This window comes from Protopterus annectens, chromosome 6.part0 (assembly GCF_019279795.1).
Source record: "Protopterus annectens isolate FY-2018-M chromosome 6.part0, PAN1.0, whole genome shotgun sequence".
Taxonomy (NCBI): Eukaryota; Metazoa; Chordata; order Ceratodontiformes; family Protopteridae; genus Protopterus; species Protopterus annectens.
In genome coordinates, this window is record NC_056737.1 from 705,807,937 (window position 1) to 705,831,566 (window position 23,630).

General features: G+C 40.2%; 1 protein-coding gene across 1 annotated transcript in view; it reads right to left on the reverse strand.

The window, feature by feature from the left end:
* SYNE2 (spectrin repeat containing nuclear envelope protein 2) overlaps window positions 1-23,630 on the reverse strand; it is a 3,814,665-nt gene that overhangs the window by 2,796,041 nt on the left and 994,994 nt on the right. The window contains exon 24 of the mRNA XM_044073561.1: window positions 20,135-20,314. Within this exon, the coding sequence (XP_043929496.1) occupies window positions 20,135-20,314 (180 nt within the window). The remainder of the gene's footprint in view (window positions 1-20,134; window positions 20,315-23,630) is intronic.

The following is a 23,630-nucleotide window of genomic DNA, read 5'->3' on the forward strand; positions in this document are numbered from 1 at the left end:
TCCAAGTTCACAGCCCTCTAATCAGCAGCTGTACAGGAGGTAAGAAAAAACATTTATGCATACCTATCCATCACATACACAGGCTGGACTTTGGATAACACTTATTTTGGCTAATACTTACACACGGCTGGAGCACTCCCTGCTTGGGCATCTTGGATCCACTGGTCGAAAAGGTCCCTCTTCCTCTGCTTCAAGTCGGCAAAGTGGTGCCAGACCTGCTCACCAGTCCGACGGATACCAGTGGCAGTGGTGAGATCTCGGGCAAGATGGTCCCAGGCTTCCACTTTATATTGGGAGCCCTGGTACTGGTCCTGCAGCAGTCGCCCTTCATGGTCTTTAATGAGGAGTCTGACCATGACCTTGGACTCCTGAAAGTCCCAGCTCTGCACCTGAAAGCGCACATCTTCACCTACAACTGCCATAGTGCCAACAGTGGGGAGCTACAACTGGTTATGAGCTGTATTGCCGCCTGTGATGTTTAAATAGGGCTCATTTTCTGCTCTTTAATGTAATTGGACAGTTAAGAAACTGCTGAGTTAAGCTAAGCAACGGGCAAACCCGCTTAGCAAAGATAACCATTGCTTAAAGGGGTAGATGCTAAGCCCTGCTTACCAGTGTGCAAATCCGCTTAGCTATGCTAAATCTTGCTTAAACTTTAAATTTCACTGACACCTCACATTTGGGGCCACTACACTACCCTGGTTAACATATACATAATAATATTCACTACCTATTCATAAAAAATACATTATAGTTGTGTTTCACATATGAAAATGTATGGACTACTGTGGGGCTCAAACCGTGACTGACTGCATGCTACACAAACGCTCTAACCACCACACTGTTCAGTTTCACTATTTGTACTGTGTATATTTCTATTTAACTTCTTTTGATGTTTAAACTCTGCTATGCATAGCTGGGTGATGGGCAAACCCGCTCAGCTATGCTTAAACTTTATTGCACACAGGAAAAAAAAAATAAGGAATATATTTTAAATATTTTAAATATTGCTGTTAAAAACTTGGAACATTAAAAGAATGACGGACATTGCATTAGCATGTATTTTGCAAGGGGTATGCAGTGTGTCCCACTGCTGTTTTACCAGACTGCAATTCTTTTCTGGTGTATGGTGCATACATATACGGCAAAATGTGTACATTCTGCCATACATGTGTGTTTTTCTGAGGTAGGCTGTGTGTTATTTTCTCCACAGACACTAAAGTGTCCATGGAGACTTTCATTCATTTTATATTGCCGTTCGGCAATTCTCGAGTGAAGGGGGGGGGGGTGTATTGTGAGAGCATGTCAGTTTAAGAGAAGAGCAGCACTCCTTCATGAATATGCAAGGCGAGCTGCTGCTCTACACAGACACGGTCGGTTCCATGCAAGAATAACTTATTCTTGCATGGAACCTTCGTGAATCCCGGGGACAGTCTTATCATTTGACTGGAAAACTGAAAACCCCATCTGTTAAAGCCACCAAACATAGCCTGATAATGATCCAAAACACAAAACTCAAGAAAGTTTCTTGAATATCATGACAGGTCCATTAGACTGTGATGAATATGGAAAAGTGAAAATTTTTATAAGAAAGAGCTGCAGTAAAAGTTATGATGATAACAGTCTCTCAGGTTTGGAGTACATAAATACCGCAGAGCAGGAATTCACTCTCTTGCAAGCTGAGTTGTTACTAGTAGAAGGCTAAAAAACAAATTATGTCCTTCATTCACATTAATGATGCCTGAAAACCAACACAAAGTAAAGGAAATATTCAAAGCAAATGAAAACAGACAAACATGCTTTTAAGGTGGAAACTGCATAGAAATCATATACAAGTTGGAGATAAAATAAAATTACAAAATGTTTTGGAAAGTTTGCATCCTAAAGCTAAAGTACTTGGAAAAAACAGCCTAACAAAGAAACTACATTGTTCATGGAGAAGGCTGAAAGTTGTTGTGACAACAGGAAGTACTTCCAGCTATGCCAGAAGTACGGCAGTGGATGTGTAACATATGCCAGCAGAGCTAGATGAAATTTTGCATATGTTATTTGAATATCAAACTGAATTGTGTTGGAAATATATTTGTAAATGTGTTTCTGTTAAAAATGCATCAACAGTGTGCCCCACTGGGTAGAAAGTAAATGTACATGCAATACAGCAATTGTACCAGATCTGAGCAAAGCTCTTGTGTGTGTATTATTGACATGTAGGTGATAAATCCTGGCAGTTTCTAGCAATGGGGTTGCATGGGAACCAGATGTCAGATGACCAGATGTATGTGATGTCATTCTGTACAGAAATAATGTTTTAATACTAGATGAGTCTGAAGTCTCAAGGCAGGCTGTTTCTTGGAACCTGATATATAAGGATCCCTTAGCTACTTCATCTTGCCTTGCGCTAACAAGTGAACCATGGAATAGTAATGCTTTAGATTGGTCAGGAAATTATAGTGAGATTAGTTAAGTACTGTTTTTCTGTAGCTGTGTGAGTCTACTCATCTGTGTTATTTTAGTATTTCCTTTGGTTGAAACTCTGGTGTTTACTGTAAATATATACTTTATTTTCATGTTCTTTTATTATTTATTATTAAATATATCTAAACTTTTCACTGTGGCTGGTCAACATTACCATTTGTATTAATATTAATTTCACTCAGTATAACTGGGTATCCTTGCAAAAGCCTTAGAGTAGCTGGCTTTGGGGTGTCTGGTGGCAGGGTAACTACCTTATAGTCTGAGCAGAAGGGGGCACAGCTGGTAAATCTTTGCCAACCTTTCGTGTGTGTGTGTGTGTGTGTCTGTCTGTGTGAATCAAATCTCAAGAGTGTGTGTCAGCTACTAGGGGCAGGGATACAAAGCACTGGTTTTACAGAGACAGTGGTGGAGGACTTGGCTTGGACACTTGGCTGAGGACTTAACTTTGCTGTGTCAGTGGGGAGCCTTACTGCGGACCTGGGGATAGACACAGAAAAACCCAGACCCTGGGTTGAGCGTGTTCCCTGTATGCTCTTAAGGGAAATTGTGCTTGATGCAGAGAGGTCTGCATCTGGACATACTGAGTGTATCCATTTGTATTCCAAGTGAATGTCCCTCTTCAGTGCAAGTGGTAAGGATTCAGGCTCCTTGATTATTGTCACAGAGTGGGGACATCACATACTGGTGAGCAGGGATATTAATTGAACTTCTGTAGCCTGAAGGCAGTTGCCACTAAAGGTGGGTGTACTCTAAAGCAGCCATAAGGTAAACATTCAGAGGTTCATTTCACAGCAGTTCTATTTATTTTTTTGTTAGTTTAGTCAGGGAAAGCAGGCAAAGATCTCAGCAGAGGATTATGCCAAGCTGACAAAAAAATCAGTTGGCCAAGGTGTGTTAAGACAAAGGACTAAACATGACATGATTTCAGTCTTAGTCACAGCTCAGACCAGCAATCAGAAGGATAACCAGTCTGTTGAATGGAATTTTCACACCTCAGAAACAGGACAGTTCACCTTTTCCTCAGAGGAGTAAAAAAATCCATCTGGAGTTAGAGAGATTTGAAATGGAGGCTAAACGTTTGGAATTAGAATCAGCAGAGAGACTACAGTGTTTGTTGGATGAAGAAAAGGAGAAACAGATGGAATTAGAATCAGCAGAGAAACTATGGCATTTGGAGGCTGAAGAAAATGAGAAATAGTGTTAACATGTGAGGGAGATGCTGACTCACCAAGGTCATGGAGGTAATGGGGAAGGGAATAACAAAATCCCAGAACCAACAAAGGTCAGTAAATTTCTTCCACAATTTACAGAGGGTGAGATATTGGTTGTTTAAACTATGATAGAGTAAAGCAATGTTTACTTAAATGTTTTAAGTTAACACCTGAAGCTTACAGAAAAAATGTTTTGTGAGCATCGACGCAAGGCAGATGAAAGTGCGCATGATTAAATTGCTGAGTTAAGCACTTATTTTCATAATGGGTGAGTAGGTGTCAGGTCACCACTTTTGAAAGGCTGGCAAACCTTTTGGTAAGGGAGTATGCCCTTAGTACTTTGCCTTAGGACATAAGAATCTGGTTGGCAGACCAAGAATGTAACTCTGCAGATGAACTTGAGAAAAAAGGGGATCACTACTTAGCAAGTAGGACATCACTTCACAGGAAAGGGATACCCAGTACTGCACATGGATATAAGGGAACAGGGGAAGCCACTAGTTCAGGTACACTGCCAAGATCAAGGGTAAATATTTTAAATTTAACCAGTGGAAACATGTGCCATATAGATGTCCATGAAGGCAAGGTGGGGAACAAAAGGTGGGGAAGCCAGCAAGTATAAATAACAGTATGTCAGTTGTAAGTTGTCTGGAGACAACAGGAGTATCAAACTATCACAAGAGGTTATATCTTATCTTAGTGGATGGAAAACACACCACTGCTAAGAGAGACACAGCCTCTGACATAACCATTGTGAAGCCTGCAGTGGGTAAAGAAGAGCAATACTTGCTTGGGCAGTCCACTCCAGTCACAACTTTAGGAGGGACCCCATTCGAATGCCTTTGGCCACGATTCACCTTGACTTGGAGGATGGAAAAGGTAGCAAGCAAGTAGGTGTGTTTGAGGATATCCCTGTAGATGTCTTGATAGGGAATGATTTTGATAATGCAGTACCTTGTGTGCATGCAGTTACACGCAGTCAGGCCTGGAGACAGGCATGTGGGTCTGGTAGCCTGGGGGAGACCCAGACAGATACCACACCTGAAGCCAGTGCTGGTGGGTGCGGCTATTTTAGGGAGGGAGCCATAGCTCACAACTGTCCAGATTTTCAAAGAATGACCAGAGTTTTGCCTCATATTTCTAATCTGTTCCTCATAAAATTTGTGGTTTTCTGGCAAATCACTGGGATGATCTGTGGATTGAAGTCACTAAATAATGACGCGTTTGAGTTTCTGACTTCATATCCTTCAGAAAGATGCATCCTAACACAAATCCTGTTATTCTAGCAACTAAGTTTATAAGAGCATTATTTAAAATTTGTCCCCATTTTTGGGCCTTTGCCCCCCCCCCCCCGATTATGTCAAGCTTTGTCCAGATTTCTTGTGATAAGAGACTGAGAGATATGGAGACAGCTACCCTGTAGTAGCGAACCTGAGGGTGAGCCACAGCTACTGGTAGGTAGTAATGTTCTCCTTGGACAGAGTGACTGCAAGGGCAGAGGAGAGTGGTGGTACCCAGGCTGACAGACAAGACACCGCTGTCAGAGGATAACCAGACTTCCTGTGGAAGGGGAGCTGGGAAGAATCACAAAAGTAGAGCAGAGAAGGTTCAGCTCTCAGACCCTACATTACAAGGCTTGAGGGAGGTAGCTAAGGAGGCAATTGATTCACAAGGAAAGGGGAAATCTGTACATTGGAATAAAGGGATACTGTACATAGAGTGGACCTCTGAGAGAGGGCTATTGGGTGAGGTAATACAACAGTTGGTACTGCCTAGAGTCTACAATCTGGAACTTCTAGCCATAGCCCATGACATTCTTTTTGAGGTCATATGGACATAAAATGTACCAAGAGACGTATTATGCAGAACTTTTATTGGCCTGGGATTGCAAGGGATGTAATAGGGTACTGCAGGACTTGTGAGCAGTGCCAAAAAGTAGGCAAGGCAGGAGACAAGGTCAAAGCTCCTTTGATGCCTTTGCCTGTGATTGTGGAGCTGTTTCAGAGGGTATGGATATTGTGGGGCCTCTGAGTACCCAAAGTTCCGCAGGGAAGAAATATATCTTAGTGTTAGTAGATTATACTACTAGATATCCTGAGGTGGTGGCTCTGCCCTCCACTGAGGCAGAGAAGGTGAAAAATACTTTGTTAGATATTTTCAGCAGGGTAGGTGTCCCAAGAGAAATACTGACCGACAGAGATGCCAGTTTCATGTCAGACCTGCTTTCTTGTCTGTGGAAGCACTGTGGAGTGAAGCATCTAATGATCATTCCCTACCATCCCCAGCCTAATGGTCTTTTGGAGAGGTTAAACTGTGCACTAAACAACATGCTATGGGCATTTGCAGACCAGTTTAAGAGAGATTGGGACAAATATTTTCCCCATCTGCTGTTTGCTTCAGAGAGATTCTCCAGAAATCCACAGGTTTTTCACACTTCGAGTTGTAGTATTGGCAGAGGAGAGGGGCCTTTATATTTGACACTTAATGAGTGGGAGGGTGAGTGTGAATCCTACAAGGAGTCTGTTGTGGCATATGTCCTAAACCTCAGGACAAGGCTTAGGGAGATCTTGGGCTTGGACCAGGAGAACCTGGCAGGAGCACAATACCAGAAAAAGGTCTAGTATAACAGGGATGCTCGAGCCCAAGAGTATGCTGTGGGACAGCAGGTGATGGTTCTCATTCCTGTCAGACACAATAAGCTCCAGGCAGCTTAGAAATGACCCTCCTAAGTGGTAAGGAAGATCAGTCATGCTAACTACATGGTAGAACTGCTAAGCAGAAGGCAGGGGCACAAACTGTACCATGTTAACATGATGAAATCTTAGCATGATAGGGGGGCTCTGGTGCTGAGTATTTGCAGTAGGAGGAAGGAGGAGTATGAGGGAGATCTATAGCTACAGCGAGCCAGCCAGCAGAATGCCAAGTTACTATGGCGGAGCCTAAGATTGCAGGCATATGATATGACAGTACAGCACTGTAGTGGGGTCAACAATGCCAATGCAGATGAGATCTCAAGACAGCGTATGGGTTTATGTATGCCCAGACAGACTCACTCCTCTCGAGCAACATTTCAAAAGGGTCATTTGAAAAACTAGCTTGAGTCTTCAAAGGGGGGAGAGATGTGATGCTAGGAGGTACTGCCAGCTATGCCAGGAGAAACAGGGCAGTGGATGTGTAACATATGCCAGCTTGGCTAGCTGGAATTTTGTAAAGAATTATATCTTATTTGAATATTTATTTATTTATTTATTATTTATTTTATTTTACATTTGTTAACTGGGAAAGTCCAACTTGGAATGATCCAATTTTCAGTGGAGGCCCGGGGAGAAAAGCTCCAGATTCATGTCTTTAGTAACATCATCAACATGTCAAAAATATTTGAAAAGATGCTTGTACTGGAAATGTATCTGTAAAGTTACTTGTGTTAAAAATGCATCAACAGTGTGCCCTGCTGGGAAGAAAATAAATGCACATGCATTACTACAACTGTTTACATGTGTACATATTGTAACAGAGGATACTGGAAGAGAAAGGTTAATCTCAATCCACCTGACTTTGAGAAACAATAAGAAAAATAAATTCCTGGACCTAGATCATAAAGATGTTATCTCACAGTTTTGAATGAAGCCAGAGACAAAATGTCTGCAAGAAGCATGGCTTGTTAGTCTCTGTAGGAGGAGTAGAACTTTGTAATTGTTTTATGACTTCCAGAAGCTGCACCAGATCTGAGCAAAGCTCTTGTGTGTGTATTATTGACATGTAAGTGCTAAATCTATCAGTTTTTAGCAATGGGAGATTGCACGGGAACCAGATGTCAGATGACCAGATGTATGTGATGTCATTCTGTACAGAAATAGTGTTTTAATGCTAGATAAGACTGAAGTCTCAAGGCAGTCTGTTTCTTGGAACCTGACAGAAGGATCCCTCACCTACTTCATCTTGTCTTGTGCTAGTAAGTGAACCAGGGAATAGTAACTCTTTAGATTAGTCAGGAAAATATCTTGAGGTTAGTTAAGTACTTTTTTTCTGTATATGAGTTAATCTAGTAGTCTGTGTTATTTTAATATTTTCTGTGGTTGAAACTCTACTGTTTACCGTGAATAGATATTTCATATTTTCGTGTTCTTTTATTATTTATTATTAAATATATTTAAACTTTTCATTGTGGCTGGGTCTTTAGAAAACATTTTAACCTTTAAGAGTACTTATATCTATTGGTGACACTGTGGCCACTCTTGAAAGCCTGGCTGTTTGGTCAATATTACCATTTGTATTAATAATACTTTCACTAAGTTTAATTGGGTAACCTTGCAACAGCCTTTGAGTAGCTGGCTTTGGGGTGTCTGGTGGCAGGGTAAATACCTTACAGTCTGGGCAGAAGGAGGCATAGCAAGTAAATCTGTGCCAGCCCTTTGTGTGTGTGTGTGTGTGTGTGTGTGTGTGTGTGTGTGTGTGTGTGAAAATCAAATCTCAAAGAGTGTGTGTGAGTCAGCTACTTGGGGCAGGGACACAAAGCACTGGTTTCACAGAGGGAGTGGTGGAGGACTTGGCTTGGACAGTCAACGGAGGACTCAACTCTGCAGCTGTGCCAATGGGGAGCCTTAATGGGGACCTGGGGAGAGACGGAGAGAGAAACCCAGAGCCTAGGCTGAGTGTGTTCCCTGTGTGCTCTTAAGGGAAATTGTGCTTGATGTAGAGAGGTCTGCATCTGGAAATACTGAGTGTATTCATTTGTATTCCAAGTGAACGTCCCTCTCCAGTGTCAGTGGTGAGGATTCAGACTCCTTGATTACTGACCCAGAGTGGAGATGTCACAGTTGCATAAGAAAAACTACAGACGTCTGCATAAGGCAAGTACACTAAAATCCAAAAATGTACAACTATACACTATGAGTCATTAAAAACATAAGATGCAGATAGAGACTTCTCAAGTCGTACTTATATGTAAAATGATAGAATGTGATGTGCCCCAAAAATCAGAAGTCCAGAGGGGACAGGACTATGAAATACACAAGTTACAATTACCAAACTACTTACTGATGTGAGTAACTGATCTAACTTGATGTAAAGAGGCCACTGCATATTTAGCATACAGTTCATTTAAAATATAATGTAACTAGATAATGCACTGTACCTTAAAGAATGCATCTTACATAAACTGACACATTATACATATACACACAGAAAGCAGGCAAAGGAACAAGTCTGCCACCAAAGCTGATGTAAGTTAAAATGAAGCAAAACTTTATTAAAATAATTAAAACTTTGGTTTGGAATAAACCTGCATAAGCGCTTTCGGTATAAACCTTTTTCAAACCCGTAATAGCCAGGCATAAAACACCCATTTAAGAACATCAAAGAGCCAACTGCAACTGAACTAGTAACTTCCAATCAAGTACTTCAAATCATATACACCCACTATGGGAGTTGTCTCATCTCCTTCCTTTTAAACCTTTTCCTTTTAGTACAGGCTTTAAAGGGACTACACTATTTAATCCTGGTGATTGATCAGTTCGCAAGTTCATAATCCATTTGGCTTCTTCAATTTCAGTTTGATTAAATAAGTCACCACCTCATGGTGTTTCATGAACTCAAGACAAAGCCATAAATTTAAAGGAATGTTCTTTATTTCCACGTAAGTGGCTGTATAGAGCATTCGTTTCCACTTTATTTTTGATATCTGACTGATGTCGAAGAATACGTTCTTACTCCTGCGTGTAGATATATATATATATATATATATATATATATATATATATATATATATATATATATATATATATATATACATATATATATATATATATATATATATATATATATATATATATATGAGAAAGAGATGTGGTTAGTTGGGTGCCTTCTGTTTTATGCCTATATACTCTCCCTGCACTTTAATGGGTTTGTTCCTAGTGCTCTGACTTCCTCTCCTAAACTGAAGACATGTCATAGGTGAACAGGCAGTCCTTCATATTTCCCATAACTGTGTGTCTGTCTGTGCTATCCACAACACTTGACTATTAATTGTACATATGGTATTCCAGGTTCATTTTCTGCCCAGCTCGACACAATTGTAAACAAAGACTATGAATATCAGCTAATATATTTTCTCCAAAAATATGGTCCTGCAGGATGATATGCCTCCTGGTGGGATTCAGTAATTTTCCCTTTTTCATAAAATGAGTACATGAGATCAGCAGTTGAATTGCCAAAAACTTTTAAAGTCTGAGCATTTGTATCCCTAGAATCTGCCCTGAGTAGAGCATCTCTTTGAATGACAGCTTCTATATCCCAAGAGACATAGGAAATAGGCATTTTATTTAGCTAAAACAGCAAAACTGTATGCCTCCAAACTTGTGGTCTGGTGAATCCAAAGAGGCAGACATTTGGAGATTTTCTACCTGGGCATCCACTGAAAGGAGGGTAGCTTTGTGACCAATCAGACTATCCCAGTAAACAAATGTAACAAATAATAAATAAATAAATAAACTTAGCCTCTTTGGGCTATAGGCTTTTCTTTTAAAAGTAAATCAACAGGTGCTTTAACATTTGATTAGTTGTTTCAAGATTCATTAGTGTGTTACCAAGTTTATAAGTTACACATTTTTACTACTGTAACACAGTACACAAGTGAATTTCATTCAGTTTCCAGAAATCATTATAAAATCTTTAAGGAGATGTCCAGCTTAGAGATAGAATAGTTGTGTAAAATCATTCCATAACCACAGATGTCCTTCTCTTCTGTGTTGCAGTATTTTCTACATATGGGCTGTATTCTCCTATTGACCCAACATCCAGCTTGTATACAAAAGCTTCAAGCTACTGCCTGTACGTGGGACATTGCAAGTAGCCTCAGGGAATGTCATCCATAAAAGGGACATCCATATGTACCAACAGCAGAATAAAGCTCCAAAAGGAAGCCCAAAGGACAGTCATCCAAATAAAGAGCAAGATGTAGGCGGAAGGTGGGTGGGAAAGAATACTGCAACATAGAAGAGAAGGACATCTATGGTTATGGTGAGATTTTACACAACTATTCTACGTCCTTCTATTCAATGTTGCAGTATTCTATACATATGAGAGAATGCAAAAGTTGAAATGAACCTAGAGAGGGGATGAAACAAAGAGAAATTAGGCAGAAAAATTTTCCAGAAATCCATGCAGGATTTCTCTGGCAAAAACCTGCTCTGGTCCTGGAAATATTACTTAGCTTACACTGTCTTGTAAAAGTATGAACAGATGATTAAGTGGCAGCTTCCAGAATGGATTGTGTATCCAAACCCTTGAGGATGCAACAAATCTAGTGGAATGGGCTTTAACTAAAGAGGGTAATGATTTCCCATGAAACTGTTAACAAAAGAGAATGGCTTTAGAAATCCATGAAGAGACCATTTGCTTAAAAACAGGCAAACCCAGAGCACTGGGATGAAAGGACATGAAAAGTCTATCAGATTTCCTGACAGACTTAGTTTTGTCAAGATAAAATCTAAGCTGTCTGTGCACATCTAGTTAATGCAAAATTCTCTCACTAGGAGATTGTGGGGATGGGAAAAAAGGCAGTTGGATAGTTTGATTTAAGGAAAAGGTCATTGACCACTTTAGGCATAAAAGATGGATTAGTTCTCAAAGAAACCCTGTCCTTATGAAAGACTGGGAAAGATGATGAAGCCATTAATGCCTGGATTTCAGAAACCCTTCTGGCAGAGGTACAGGCTACCAGAAGCACTGTCTTCAAAGTACAACATTTCAGAGAAGCTGAGGCTGCTGGTTGAAAAGGGGTCTGAGTCAACTTCTCCAGGACAAAACTGAGATCTCAAGGAGGAGGAATTAGTTTCCTGGGAGGATTAAAGCATAGGACACCTTTTAAGAAAAATTTAACTTCCAGCCTGGAAGCCAATGGAGGAGTTAAAGGCAGGCAAGCAGACAAGGCAGAAAAGTGGACCTTACTAGAAGAATAAGAAAGACCACAGTTGAGTAACTCACACAGTTAAGATAACACCAAAGCAATATCTGCAAAAAAGGGGTCTTTTTTTCCTTTTCTGGCACCAGACAGAGAATCTTGTCCAGTTGGAAATTTAAGATTTCTAGTAGTGGGTTTCCTGGCCTCCTGCAAAACCCTAATCACGTTCTTAGAGAAAAGGTGCCTAAAAGGAATCAAAAGTTGATCATCCGCAAGATCAAGTGAAGAGTTGACATGTGGGGATGAATCAGAGATCCCTTGTCCTGAGTGAGTAGATCCATCCAGTGAGGTAACTTGTAGTGATGGCCCCTGGCTATTTGCAGAAGAAGAGGGAACCAATGCTGTCTTGGCCAAAAGGGAGTCACTAACAAGATTTTTGGTTTGTCCTCTAAAATTCTGAACAGGACTTTCTCAATCAAAGGGAGGGGGGATGCATAAAGAAACATCCCCTTCCATGAAAATGATAGTGTGTCTGCCTTCCAAGCCTGAGGGTGAGGGACCTTGGCACAGAAAAGAGGAAGTTGCCTGTTCTGAGGGGAGGCAAATAAATCCATCTCTGGAGTATCCCTACTGGTGAACTAGATCCAGGAACACATCCCTGTGAAGCATCCAACTGTAGGATGGTGTCATGGATCTGCTCATGCATCTGCCACTGAGTTCTGAGCAGAGGGAGGGTACAATGCATGCTGTGAGACTTTGTACTGAATAGCCAACTCCCATGCTTTGACTGCTAGGCAAGAAAGAAGAAAAGATTTTGTACCCCCTTGCTTGTTTATGTACCAAATTACTGTAGTATTGTCTGTGAAAATCCTGAGGGGCCCTGGAAAAAGCAGAGGATGTAATGCCTGTAAGGCTGGAATCAACTCCCTCATTTCCCTTACATTTAAATGCTCTCTCCTCTGAGTAAGTGACCATAGTCCCTGAACCTTTGAAAGCTAAGACTGCTCCTCAATCTAAATCTGTGGCATCTATATGAAGTTGCTGTAGTGGTTGAGGAATTTGAAGAGGTAAACTAGGATTCTGACGGAGTCGCTGCATCCACCACCCTAGCTCTGTTTGTAAGCATGGAAGATGGGGAATGACAGTCTCCATGGGATCAGCATGCTGGGACAAGCCAATTTTCAGAAACCACTGGAACTTCCTCGTGAAGTTTTGCAAAGGGCAATATGGAGATTGTAGAGGCCATGAACCCAAGAAGTCTTAGGAACTCCCTGGTAGTGATGGAAGAAAGAGATGCCATGAAAGCTGTGAGAAGCAGAGCTTTTTCTGAAGGAAGAAATACCATCAACAAATCTGTTCTGAACCTACACCCCAGAAAAATGAGATCATGACTGGGTGATAGAGTAGATTTTTTGAAATTTATTGTGAACCCCCAGAAAATCAGGTTGTCCAGGTAAGGGTAAATTTGAAGACTCTTTAGTCTTAAGAAGGCAATAACTGGAGCTATACACTTTGTGAAAACCCTGGGACCAGTAGAAAGAGCAAAAGGCAAGGCAGGGAACTGAAAGTGCCAAGAACCCACCGAGAAACATAATAATTTTCTGAAGTGACGGTGAATAGGAATATGCAGATAAGCATCCTTTAGAATGAGTGAAGCTAAGAAGGCTCGAGGAGACACACGAGGGAGAAGAGATGGTAGAATAGCATCCTGAAAGAAGGCACCACCAGGAAGATATTCAACCTTGAGAGATCTAGAATGGGTCTTCAAAGGCCCTCTTTTCTTGGAACAAAGAACATCCTGGAATAAAATCCCCTTCCTTGCTGATTTGAAGGGACTGGTTGAATAGTGCCCTGTAGAGAAAGCTGAACTAGAAGCTGAGGAAACAGATGTAGTTGGTCTGAGGGTGGTTGAGGAACCCCCTGAAAAGGGGAAAGAGACTTCCAAGTCATGAAATAGCCGTTTTGAATAATGGATATCACCCAGGAGTCCTGTGGTGATCTCCCTCCAGAAGGAAAGGGAAAGAGAAAGGCAGAGAGACAGAGGGGTATGACTTGGAAGTTGGGGGTGCATGACACAGAGAGCCTAGTCTGGACTGAAAGGGCTACTGAGTAGATGGAGCAGAAGTAACAATTTTAGACTGAGGAGGTCTCCTAACAGGTTCACATGGACTAGAACCCGAGGGGGCTAAGGAAGAGGAAGACCTGGACGGTTTTCTAATAAAGGAGTTTTAGCAGGAATGTTCCTATGAAATTTAGGAACTGGAGAAACTAACAGGTGCTTTAAATCCTGGAGCTCCTTAACTTTTTCTTTGAGAGTCTTAAAGGCTCTGCAGCAGCTTTTCCAAAGAGAGAGCAGAATTATCCATCAAGCAATTTTGCCTTGATGTAATCTGGAACAGCCTGTAGATGCAGCCAAGAGTACCTCCTTAGTACAGAAGCAGAAGGAATGCCTAGACACCTATGAGGATGCAACTAAAAGGGAAAGAACCAAGGACTTAGCTTCTGAATCTGGCACTTGAGACAGGGCCTGAGAAGCTTGGGATAGCAAAGCTAGAGAATACTTAGACATAAGAGTCTGGCAATTAATGGCCATGATTGTAAGGGTCAAAGAAGTATAGACTTTCTTTCCTAACCTCTCTAAAATTGTACTTTCTTTGTCTGAAGGGAGTGATTTTGTAGAGGGGACAACCCAAGAGGATTTGGCAGAAGTGATGGAGACTACAGCTGGGTTGGCTGAATGATATTTAAAAAGAAATCTGCAATCCTCTGGGACCTTATAGAACCAGTCAGGTCTTTTGGGAGCTGGTGCCTGTGAATCTAGGTTTTTGGAGGATGAAGCAAAGGCATCAAGGAAGGCTGGAATCACTGGAGGAACAGCTGCAGGTGCAGGGACCTTCACCTGAAGCAAGTCATGGTCTCTTTTGTTCCTCTGAAATTTGAGAAGACTCTCACTTAATGAATTCCCTCATCTTATTGACTGTCTCACCAAAAGAGAGTACATCCATGGGTGAGTCTCTTCCACTCGACTCCTCTTTTGAGGAAGCATATTCCAAGGGGGAAGGAATCTAGGTGGAATATGTTGAGGAGTTTTCATCAGAGGAAGACTCCTCGGAGTCAGAATCCTGGGCCAGGATAGCACAAATTGACTCCTGAGAACCCAACAGCAGCACAGGGAAAGATGAGAAGGCAAAGGCAGAACTAGGAGAAGTCAGATGCCTGAGGGACATCAAGACCTTAATAAGACCTTGAGAGAAAACTTCCCAGTCCGACGTAGGGGTAGAAGATACTACAGAATGTTTAGTGTTTTGTATCTTTTTTCCAGGGCTCTGATGCAGCAGCAAGGCCTGACATAGGCCAAACAGCAGAAGCTTCATGTTGCAAGGAAACCAGGGAAACTCCTCAGAAATCAAAAGCCAAGGTTCCCTCAAATTGTCCAAACCGGACATCTGCATGACCTCAGACATGCTGGGATCCACACTCCTGAAGGCCTCCAATGCGGCTCCCGCAGCAGAGATGGACCCTATATCTGACCGTACTGCCGGGTCTTCACCAACCTCAATGGTACCTCAGAGAGAGAAGGCACAGCCAAAGAGGATTTGGGCATAGCTTTGGCCATCTTCCTCTTCACAGATGGCTCAGAGGAACTCGCAAAACCCTCCATCAATACTTAGCCAGATGTCTAACCCTCTTGTTTTGAAGATATAACTTTAAAGCAGACAATCAACTACATAAGGTTTTAGTGATGAAGGCCTGACAGATAGAACAGGACTAATGGTTGTGGGTAGGCCCTAAACAAAACAAACAGAGCTCATGACTATCTTTAAGTGGAATTTGCCTTCAACACCTACAATTTCCCTTTCCTGATGACATTAACAATAACAAAAGGCAGAAGCAAGCAAATATATCCCCAATGGGGTACTTACCTGAAGTTGAGGAACAAAATGCAGACTCCAACAGTACACTGAATGTACGAGTCGACTTTTCCAAATGGTGGTGAAAAAATTCTGAGATTAGTACGTGCTGACGTCCCTTTTATGGATGATGTTCCCTGAGCTTACATGCGATGTCCCACATACAGGCAGTTGCTTGAAGCATTTGTATACAAGCCGGATGTCAGGTCACTACCAGAATACAACCCATATGTAAAGAATATTGTAACATTGAATAGAAGGACATCAACTCAATCAGATTTTTCTGTTCACTTTGGGACTACTCAATAAATCTATTCAGCATTTTCTTCACTTATTCCGTGATTTGTGACAGACGGGTACCAGTAAGAATGAAAGGGAAGGTCTACAAGAGGGTAGTGAGACCAACTATGTTATATGGGTTGGAGACAGTGGCATTGACAAAAAGGCAGGAGTCAGAGCTGGATGCGGCAGAGTTAAAGATGTTAAGATTTGCACTCGGTGTGACTAGGATGGATAGGATTAGGAATCAGTATATTAGAGGGTTAGCTCATGTTGGACAGTTTGGAGACAAAGCAAGAGAGATGAGATTGCATTGGTTTGGACATGTGCTGAGAAGGGATGATGGGTATATTGGGAAAAAGATGCTAAGGATGGAGCTGCCAGGTAAGAGGAAAAGAGGAAGGCCTAAGATAAGGTTTATGGACGTGGTGAAAGAGGACATGCAGGCGGTTGGTGTGACAGAGCAAGATGCAGAGGATAGGAATAAATGGAAAGAGATGATCCACTGTGGCGACCCCTAACGGGAAAAGCCGAAAGATGATGATGATTCCTCTTCTTTCAGACTCTGATACTTACAAATTTTTAGATTTATCTTCTCCCCAGAACAGCTGCAATTTGAGGCTGTATTACATTTCTTCTGCCAGGTAGCTCAGGAAAAAAATTCACTGTAAAAAAATGCTTTAACTTTTTGCTCCTGGGCTTTAGACAACATTTTACCTATATGAATAACAGGAATAGAGTTATTAGTATCTATCTCAGTTCCCAAGTTAACTTAAAATAGCTTCAGCTTCCCCACTGGTTTTAACACATTTATACTAGTTATCTTTCTGGTCTTCTCTTTCCAATTTGCTTTATTTTGCAGTGCACTTTGTGTATTATTCCACCTCATTTGTTCCTTGCCATACTGCTAGCAATTCATTTCCAGCAAAGAGGAACTAACTCTAATTCTCAGTCCTGTTTAAAATCCCCAGATTCTAGCATTCTGGTTAAAAATCTGGTTCCTTATTATGCTGTCGCAGACGCAGGTTGTCGAATCCGTCTTTGTTGAACAGTAAAGCGCGAAAAGGCAAAATAGTAAAGTGGCTGTTTAGCAAATTCTTTCCCTGGGAAAGAATTTGTTTGGCCGCTTTTGCTACTTTGCCTTTTTGGCACTCAGAGTTTGTATATTTAAAAAGGGGGGTGTGGGGGGTGAAGCCCCCTACATTAAGTAATATTTTACTGTTGTTTTTTTTTTTTTTCGGAACAGCGATTGTTTTCCATTGGAAAATAATCGCTGTTCTGAAGTTTTGACGTTGTAAGCTTTCGCTTACATGGGGTTGATTATGTGTTGTTCGCTCTTCTGAGCATGCGATATGATAATATAGACCCAAAAATCCTTTTTTTGACATCTCTTGCACCATTTGCATACTTTCCTTAACAACTGGCATAAGATTTTAACCTATCTTGCAAGAATGTGAAGTGTGGTACTGCACTTTTAAATGCATCTTTCTCTTCCTGCCAAGGCACTTTTGCTATGTTCAGCAAGCCTGTAGGATGTCTTCTATGCAGCAGCCTAAATGGAGTACATCCTGTTGAATCCTATTACAGCAAAAAGGAGGTAGCGAAATAACTAATATCAGTTGAATCTTGTTCTATGACCTTCGCTAGCACTGATTTCCAGTTTTACTAAAGCAGCCCACTAATCCGTTGGGTTGAGGATAGTAAACTAACTCTTTTACTATAAAACACCAGAGAAGTGGAAAAGCTACTGCATTATCCTGGATATAAGTTTAGGTTTCCTAGCCTGTCAGCATTTCTTTGGGTAACCCTACAATGGAACACTAGCTCTGTGCCTATAGACCAAGCATTTACTTTTCACAGTGGTACTGCCTCAGGAAATTTAATAACATAGTCAGTAATCAGTGAAATATACTGGCAGCCTTTACAAGGTTGTATTATTGGACCTACAAGATCCACAGCTCTCCACTGTAATGGGACTTCAATAACAGGCATAGTTATCAGTGGACTGCTGACTCTAGAATGCCCACAGCACAGACTCCTGGCAGATATAAATGTAAACTCCCCACTACTTCATGGGAAAATCTACAGCGTCTGGTTTTCCATAGGTAAGTATACAGCTTCTTACGGTTGGGCTAAGGTATCTGTTCTTGATATTGCAAGTATCTCTTCAAGAGATGCTAATATGTCTGAGGCTACAAATCTTCCTTTTAACAGTTTCTTAATCGGTGCTTTACATTTGACTAGTTACTGTTCTAATCATTATATACACAACATGACTGAGAATTGCAAGGTTCTACTACCATAACATAGTATAAAAGTACTTTAAACAGGTGAAACAGTCAGTATGCCATAACATAGGCAAAGTTAAATGTAAATAGGTGGATACGTTATCCTAACTAAAATATCAGCATATATGTATATGCACAGAGATGTCTATAAATTGCTAAGCTGCAAGTCAGTCCTGAAAGGGATAGTACAATAATTACTATGGGGAGCAAAAATAAAGAGCCTCACATGCATCAGTAATGTGAACATCATGCCAAGTGAAGTGTTGAAGAATTAACATGCAATTGAATACAACATCAGTGGTGTAATGGTTAATATCTTCACCCCACATGCACAAGGTCCAGGGTTTGAGTCTGACCTCTAGGCGCTGTCTTTGTTTAGCCGGTATGCTCTTCTCACGTCTGTGTTGGTCTCCTTTCAAAAATGCTTTGTGTTTCCACCTCAAAGATGGAAGATACTGGATTCATCCATAGCCCTTCCAGTTGAAATCAAGGTGTACAGTGTTCACTCATAAATGAATAGGAAGCAATGTATACTTTATGTGTTGTCTATCACAGGAAGAGTCAAATAAATCAACTGCTTTGAACATAAAAATATGTGTGTGTGTGTGTGTGTGTGTGTGTGTGTGTGTGTGTGTGTGTGTATACATATACAGCACGTGTGGTTTTTAGTGTTTGTGTCCATTTCGCCACTCTTTAAAGACTTTGCCAAGGAAGTGCAATTTATATATTTTTTGGTACTTGCGTATTATCGCAACCATAGTCCAGCGTCACTACCTCATATTGTAATTGTAGCAGAGGCGATATCAGAATATGTTTGTATCTTACTTAATTGTAATCCATTTGAAAAGCTCTTCATTAAATGCTTTTAGCCAAAGTGATTTCATTTCTGCCTTATAAACTTTTGCAGCATTGTGGTGTTGCTACAGACAGTTCTCACCTGCTTTGTTAAACAATTACACAGAAAGGCAAAAATGGTGTTGGAAAAAATTTTACACACTCTCGTTATAACCTTAGTTGGTGCAAAAAAAGGTTTGCAATCACATAAATGTCATGAAGGATAACAGATTGGAATTTCACCAGCAAATCTAGGAACTGACGAGCTACTTCTCTGTACAGAAATGTAAATGTCTGTGTAACTGATGTGATGGATTTAAAAAGTTGTTGGTTGAAACAAGTAGCATGGACAAATGGGTAAAAGTCATTAGGGTGTTACCACATTCACGCTTACATCTTTCTCAGCCCGACTACCCTCAAGATAAACAGAAAAAGTAAATATATTTATCGTGTAGATAGGTAGAAAGAAGTAGTGGTTAGAAAGAGTATTATATTCTCGTCATTGCAAACTTTTGACTACATTGACTGGCAGGACTATGGCTTGGAAAACAACCATTTTTCCTGTTCAAAATGTGGTTGCGGTAATACGCAAGTACCTAGTTTTTTGTTCACATAGTAGAGCAGTTTGCTTTTATCAGTTATCACTTACTAATAATTGTTTGTCACCTTTCATCATATTCATGCCCCAGGCCAAGAAAATACTCTAAGTGAAAGTCTTTGGGGTCTTGTTGTCTAACATATCTAAGTGTCTTAACCAATTTATCAAAAATATACAGAGAAAGAAAAAATAAATAAATAAAATAAGTGAAAAATCTAAAAATTTTAGCCACTACATGAAACATTCTCATTGTTGCACAATCACAATTTTTTGGTTCAAGCAAATATGAAATACTTAGCCAATGAGTCAGACAGAAGACCTGGTTAGATTAAGTACATGCTCAATTACTAAGAGAAAGCCATGTGCACACCTATGTCAGTACATAATGGGATATCCTTTAGCTAGTGGACAGTTAAAAAACACTGCTTTTACCCAAATTTTATTCTAATGTTACAGTGGTTACTGTCAAATAAGTTTTCTTTACATTTAAATTAGGACTGCATTCGGAGTTCCTTTTCACAAACTACAAAACATACTTACAATGGCTTCACATTTGCCTCTGTAGTATGCAGGTCTTTACTTTAAGGATACTTCCATTGTTCAAACCTGTATTGCAGTAATGTGAGTTTACTTCTTACCTGTCATCTATCAAATGCTTTGTTTTTTCCAGTAATGTTTCTGTATTAGACAATTGGCTTCCTATATCATTACCATCTGTTACATCTGTCAAAGCAGGCTGACTGGCTGCTTCTTTAATGTGTTGTAGTGACCTTTCATAAGCACCCATTTCACTTTCAGTCTCTTTCAGACATTTTAACCTGCAACATAAAAACATATGTTCAGTTGTCACATATCTGCTTTTAAAATGTAATTTTACTTTGACTTTTCATGAAATCATTTGCAAAGAATGAATTCCATTCACTGTTCATATCTGTTCACATTGTGCACACAATTTCCTTTACATTTCAACAATATTTGCTAGATTAAGATTGATATACACTACATATTAAATCTGAATTTCAGTGGCATAGCACAATGATATAAAACATCTGTGGACTGTGATTTAAGTTTAATTGTTTGGTCTACTCAGCACAAGAATAATTGTGAACATGCAATAAAATAATTTTAGATTAAGCTTCTTATTAATTTTGGCTCCGGCTTCCATTCTTCTGTAACTGTAACACCCCTATTCCCTACTGGCCCACTCATGTTCCCTAATTTAATTGATTGTAATTGTAAGATGTAAGGACATCCTTGAACACGAACATAAGAAGGCAAGAACTAGTTATAATTGCATCAATCTGTGAAAAGTTAGCAGATTTTTTTGTGCTTAACTAATACCACCCTCTGCTGGATGGAAAGCATGGTGCACAACCCACTAAGCTGTGAACATTGCAATGCAACTACACGCTTCCCCAAGCACACAAGGCCAGGTGGGTAGACTCATACTTGCAGACTCCTGTGATGCAGAACTTGCAGCACCTGGCATTCACCCAACTGGAGTTCTTTAGGTGGGACTCTGAGGAACCCCTCATGCCAACACAACTGAGTCATCCACTCCTTTTCAGGCAACTCTGAGTGCCTGGACTGCTAGTCAAACCTGAGTCATCAGAGGTCTAATAAGGGATCCATCTGTCAATCATAAAGGAGTGGGACAAACTATACTGCTTGTCTTACAAACAATAACACCAAGATGCAGTTTAGCTTCTTACTGGAACTTAATACGTATGCCTTGCAGAACTTTAGGTTTTGCCATATCTTGCTTTATCAAAACGTGATCAATCTGGTATGTTACATCAAATAGCTTGAATATCAGCTGATGTTTTTGTTGGGTTCAGGTTCAACAGACATGCATCATTTTGTTTTTTATACAGACCCTATGGGTGGTGATTTTTATTAACAAGAAAAGGTGAGATGTTTCTGAAATTACCTTTTTCTCCATACTCAGTATATATCTGATTGAAAACATACAGTGGATATAAAAAGTGTAAACGCCCCTGTTAAAATGCCAGGTTTTTGTGATATAAAAGAATGAGACCACAATAAACCATATCAAAACTTTTCCCACCTTTAATGTGACCTATAACTTGCACGATTCAATTGAAAAACAAACAAATCTGTTAGGGGAAAAATATAAAAAATAAAAAACGTACAATAAGCTGGTTGCATAAGTGTGCATACCCTTAAACTAATACTTTGTTGAAGCACCTTTTGATTTAATTACAACAGTCAGTCTTCTTGGGTAGGAGTCTATCAGCATGGCACATCTTGACTTGGCAATATTTGCCCAGTCTCCCTTGCAAAAATGCTCCAAATCTGTCAGATTGCAAGGGTATCTCTTGTGCACAGCCCTCTTCAGGTTACTCCACACATTTTCTTTTGGATTTAGGTCTGTGCTCTGGCTGGGCCATTCCAAAACTTTAATTTTCTTTTGGTGAAGTCATTCTTTTGTTGATTTGGATGTATGCTTGGGGTCATTGTCATGTTGAAATATTGAAATTCCTATTCATCTTCAGCTTTCTAGCAGACGCCTGAAGGTTTTGGGCCAGAAGTGACTGGTATTTGGAACTGTTCATAATTACCTCCACCTTGACTAAAGCCCCAGTTCCAGCTGAAGAAAAGTGACCCCAAAGCATGATACTGCCACCACCATTCTTCACTGTGGGGATGGTGTTATTTTGGTGATGTGAAGTGTTGTTTTTGCACTAAACGTACCTTTTGGAATTGTGGCCAAAAAGTTCAACCTTGGTCTCATCAGACCATAACACATTTTCCCACATGCTTTTGGGAGACTTGCTGTATTGTTTTGCAAATTTTAACTGGACCTGGATGTTTTTCTGTGTATGAAAAGGCTTCCTTTATTCAACCCTACTCCATAGCCAAGACATATGGAGAATATGGGAGATTGTTGTCACATGCAGTACACAAAGATATTGAGAATAAACTGTTCTGTAACTGGGTAATGCTCAGTCTTCACCTCAGAGCCTCACAAATATAATTAAAAAATCGAACAGACCACAGCTGAAAAGTACACAGTTGAAACAACGTTGGTTTCAACTATATACTCTTCAGCTGTGGTCTGTTCGATTTTTTTTTTTTTATTATACATGTAGTACACAACCAGTACTTGCGAGAAATTCCTGGAGCTTCTTCAGTGTTGCTGTAGGTCTCTTGGTAGCCTCCCTGACCAGTTTTCAGCTCGTCTTTTCATCAGTTTTGGAGGGAAGTCCAGTTCTTTGCAACGTCACTGTTATCACATATTTTCTCCACTTTTTGATGACTGTCTTCACTGTGTTCCATGGTATATCCATTGCTATGGAAATTTTTTTTACCCTTCTCCTGACTGATGCCTTTCAACAATGAGATCCCTTTGATGCTTTGTAAGCTGTCTGCGAACCATGGCTTTTGCTGTAGCAGGCAACTGAGTAAATGTCAGGTAAATCCTACTAGGACAGGTGAACTTTATTTGGGGTTAATCAGAGTCTCTTTAATTGATGGTAGGTGTGTGCCCAAGAAAACTGAATGCTATAATTAAGTCAAAAGGTGCTTCAACAAAGTATTAGTTTAAGGGAGTGCACACTTATGCAACCAGCTTATTTTATGTTTTTAATTCTTTATATTTATTCCCCTAACAGATTTGTTTGTTTTTCAATTGAATTGTACAGGTTATATGTCACATTAAAGATGGGAAAAGTTTGAAATGATTTATTGTGGTCTCATTTTTTTATATCACAAAAAACTGACATTTTAACAGGGGTGTGTACACTTTTTATAGCCACTGTAAGTAACTATAACAACAATTAAATTAATCAACACCACAAGTTGTGAGAGAAACTCTGGATGGGAAGTCCCACAACTTCAACATCTAGTAAACTGTCATTAAGAGATAACCATTTGGGAAAAGAAGCACATAGCATGCCACTGCTGAGATACACAGCATAATATGAAAGCTGGTGGCTTTATAAATAGATATGATCCAAGAGTAATTTAACTGAGATTTCTGACAAGGGTTATGGGTCTCTCACAGTAGAAGTTTGTTTGCGTGGCTTGTTTCAAGGAATATACTGTGAATGACACCAATGAGCAGATTTGGAAGGCTCCAAAAGTTATAGTTTGCCTGTTTTTTTTTTAATC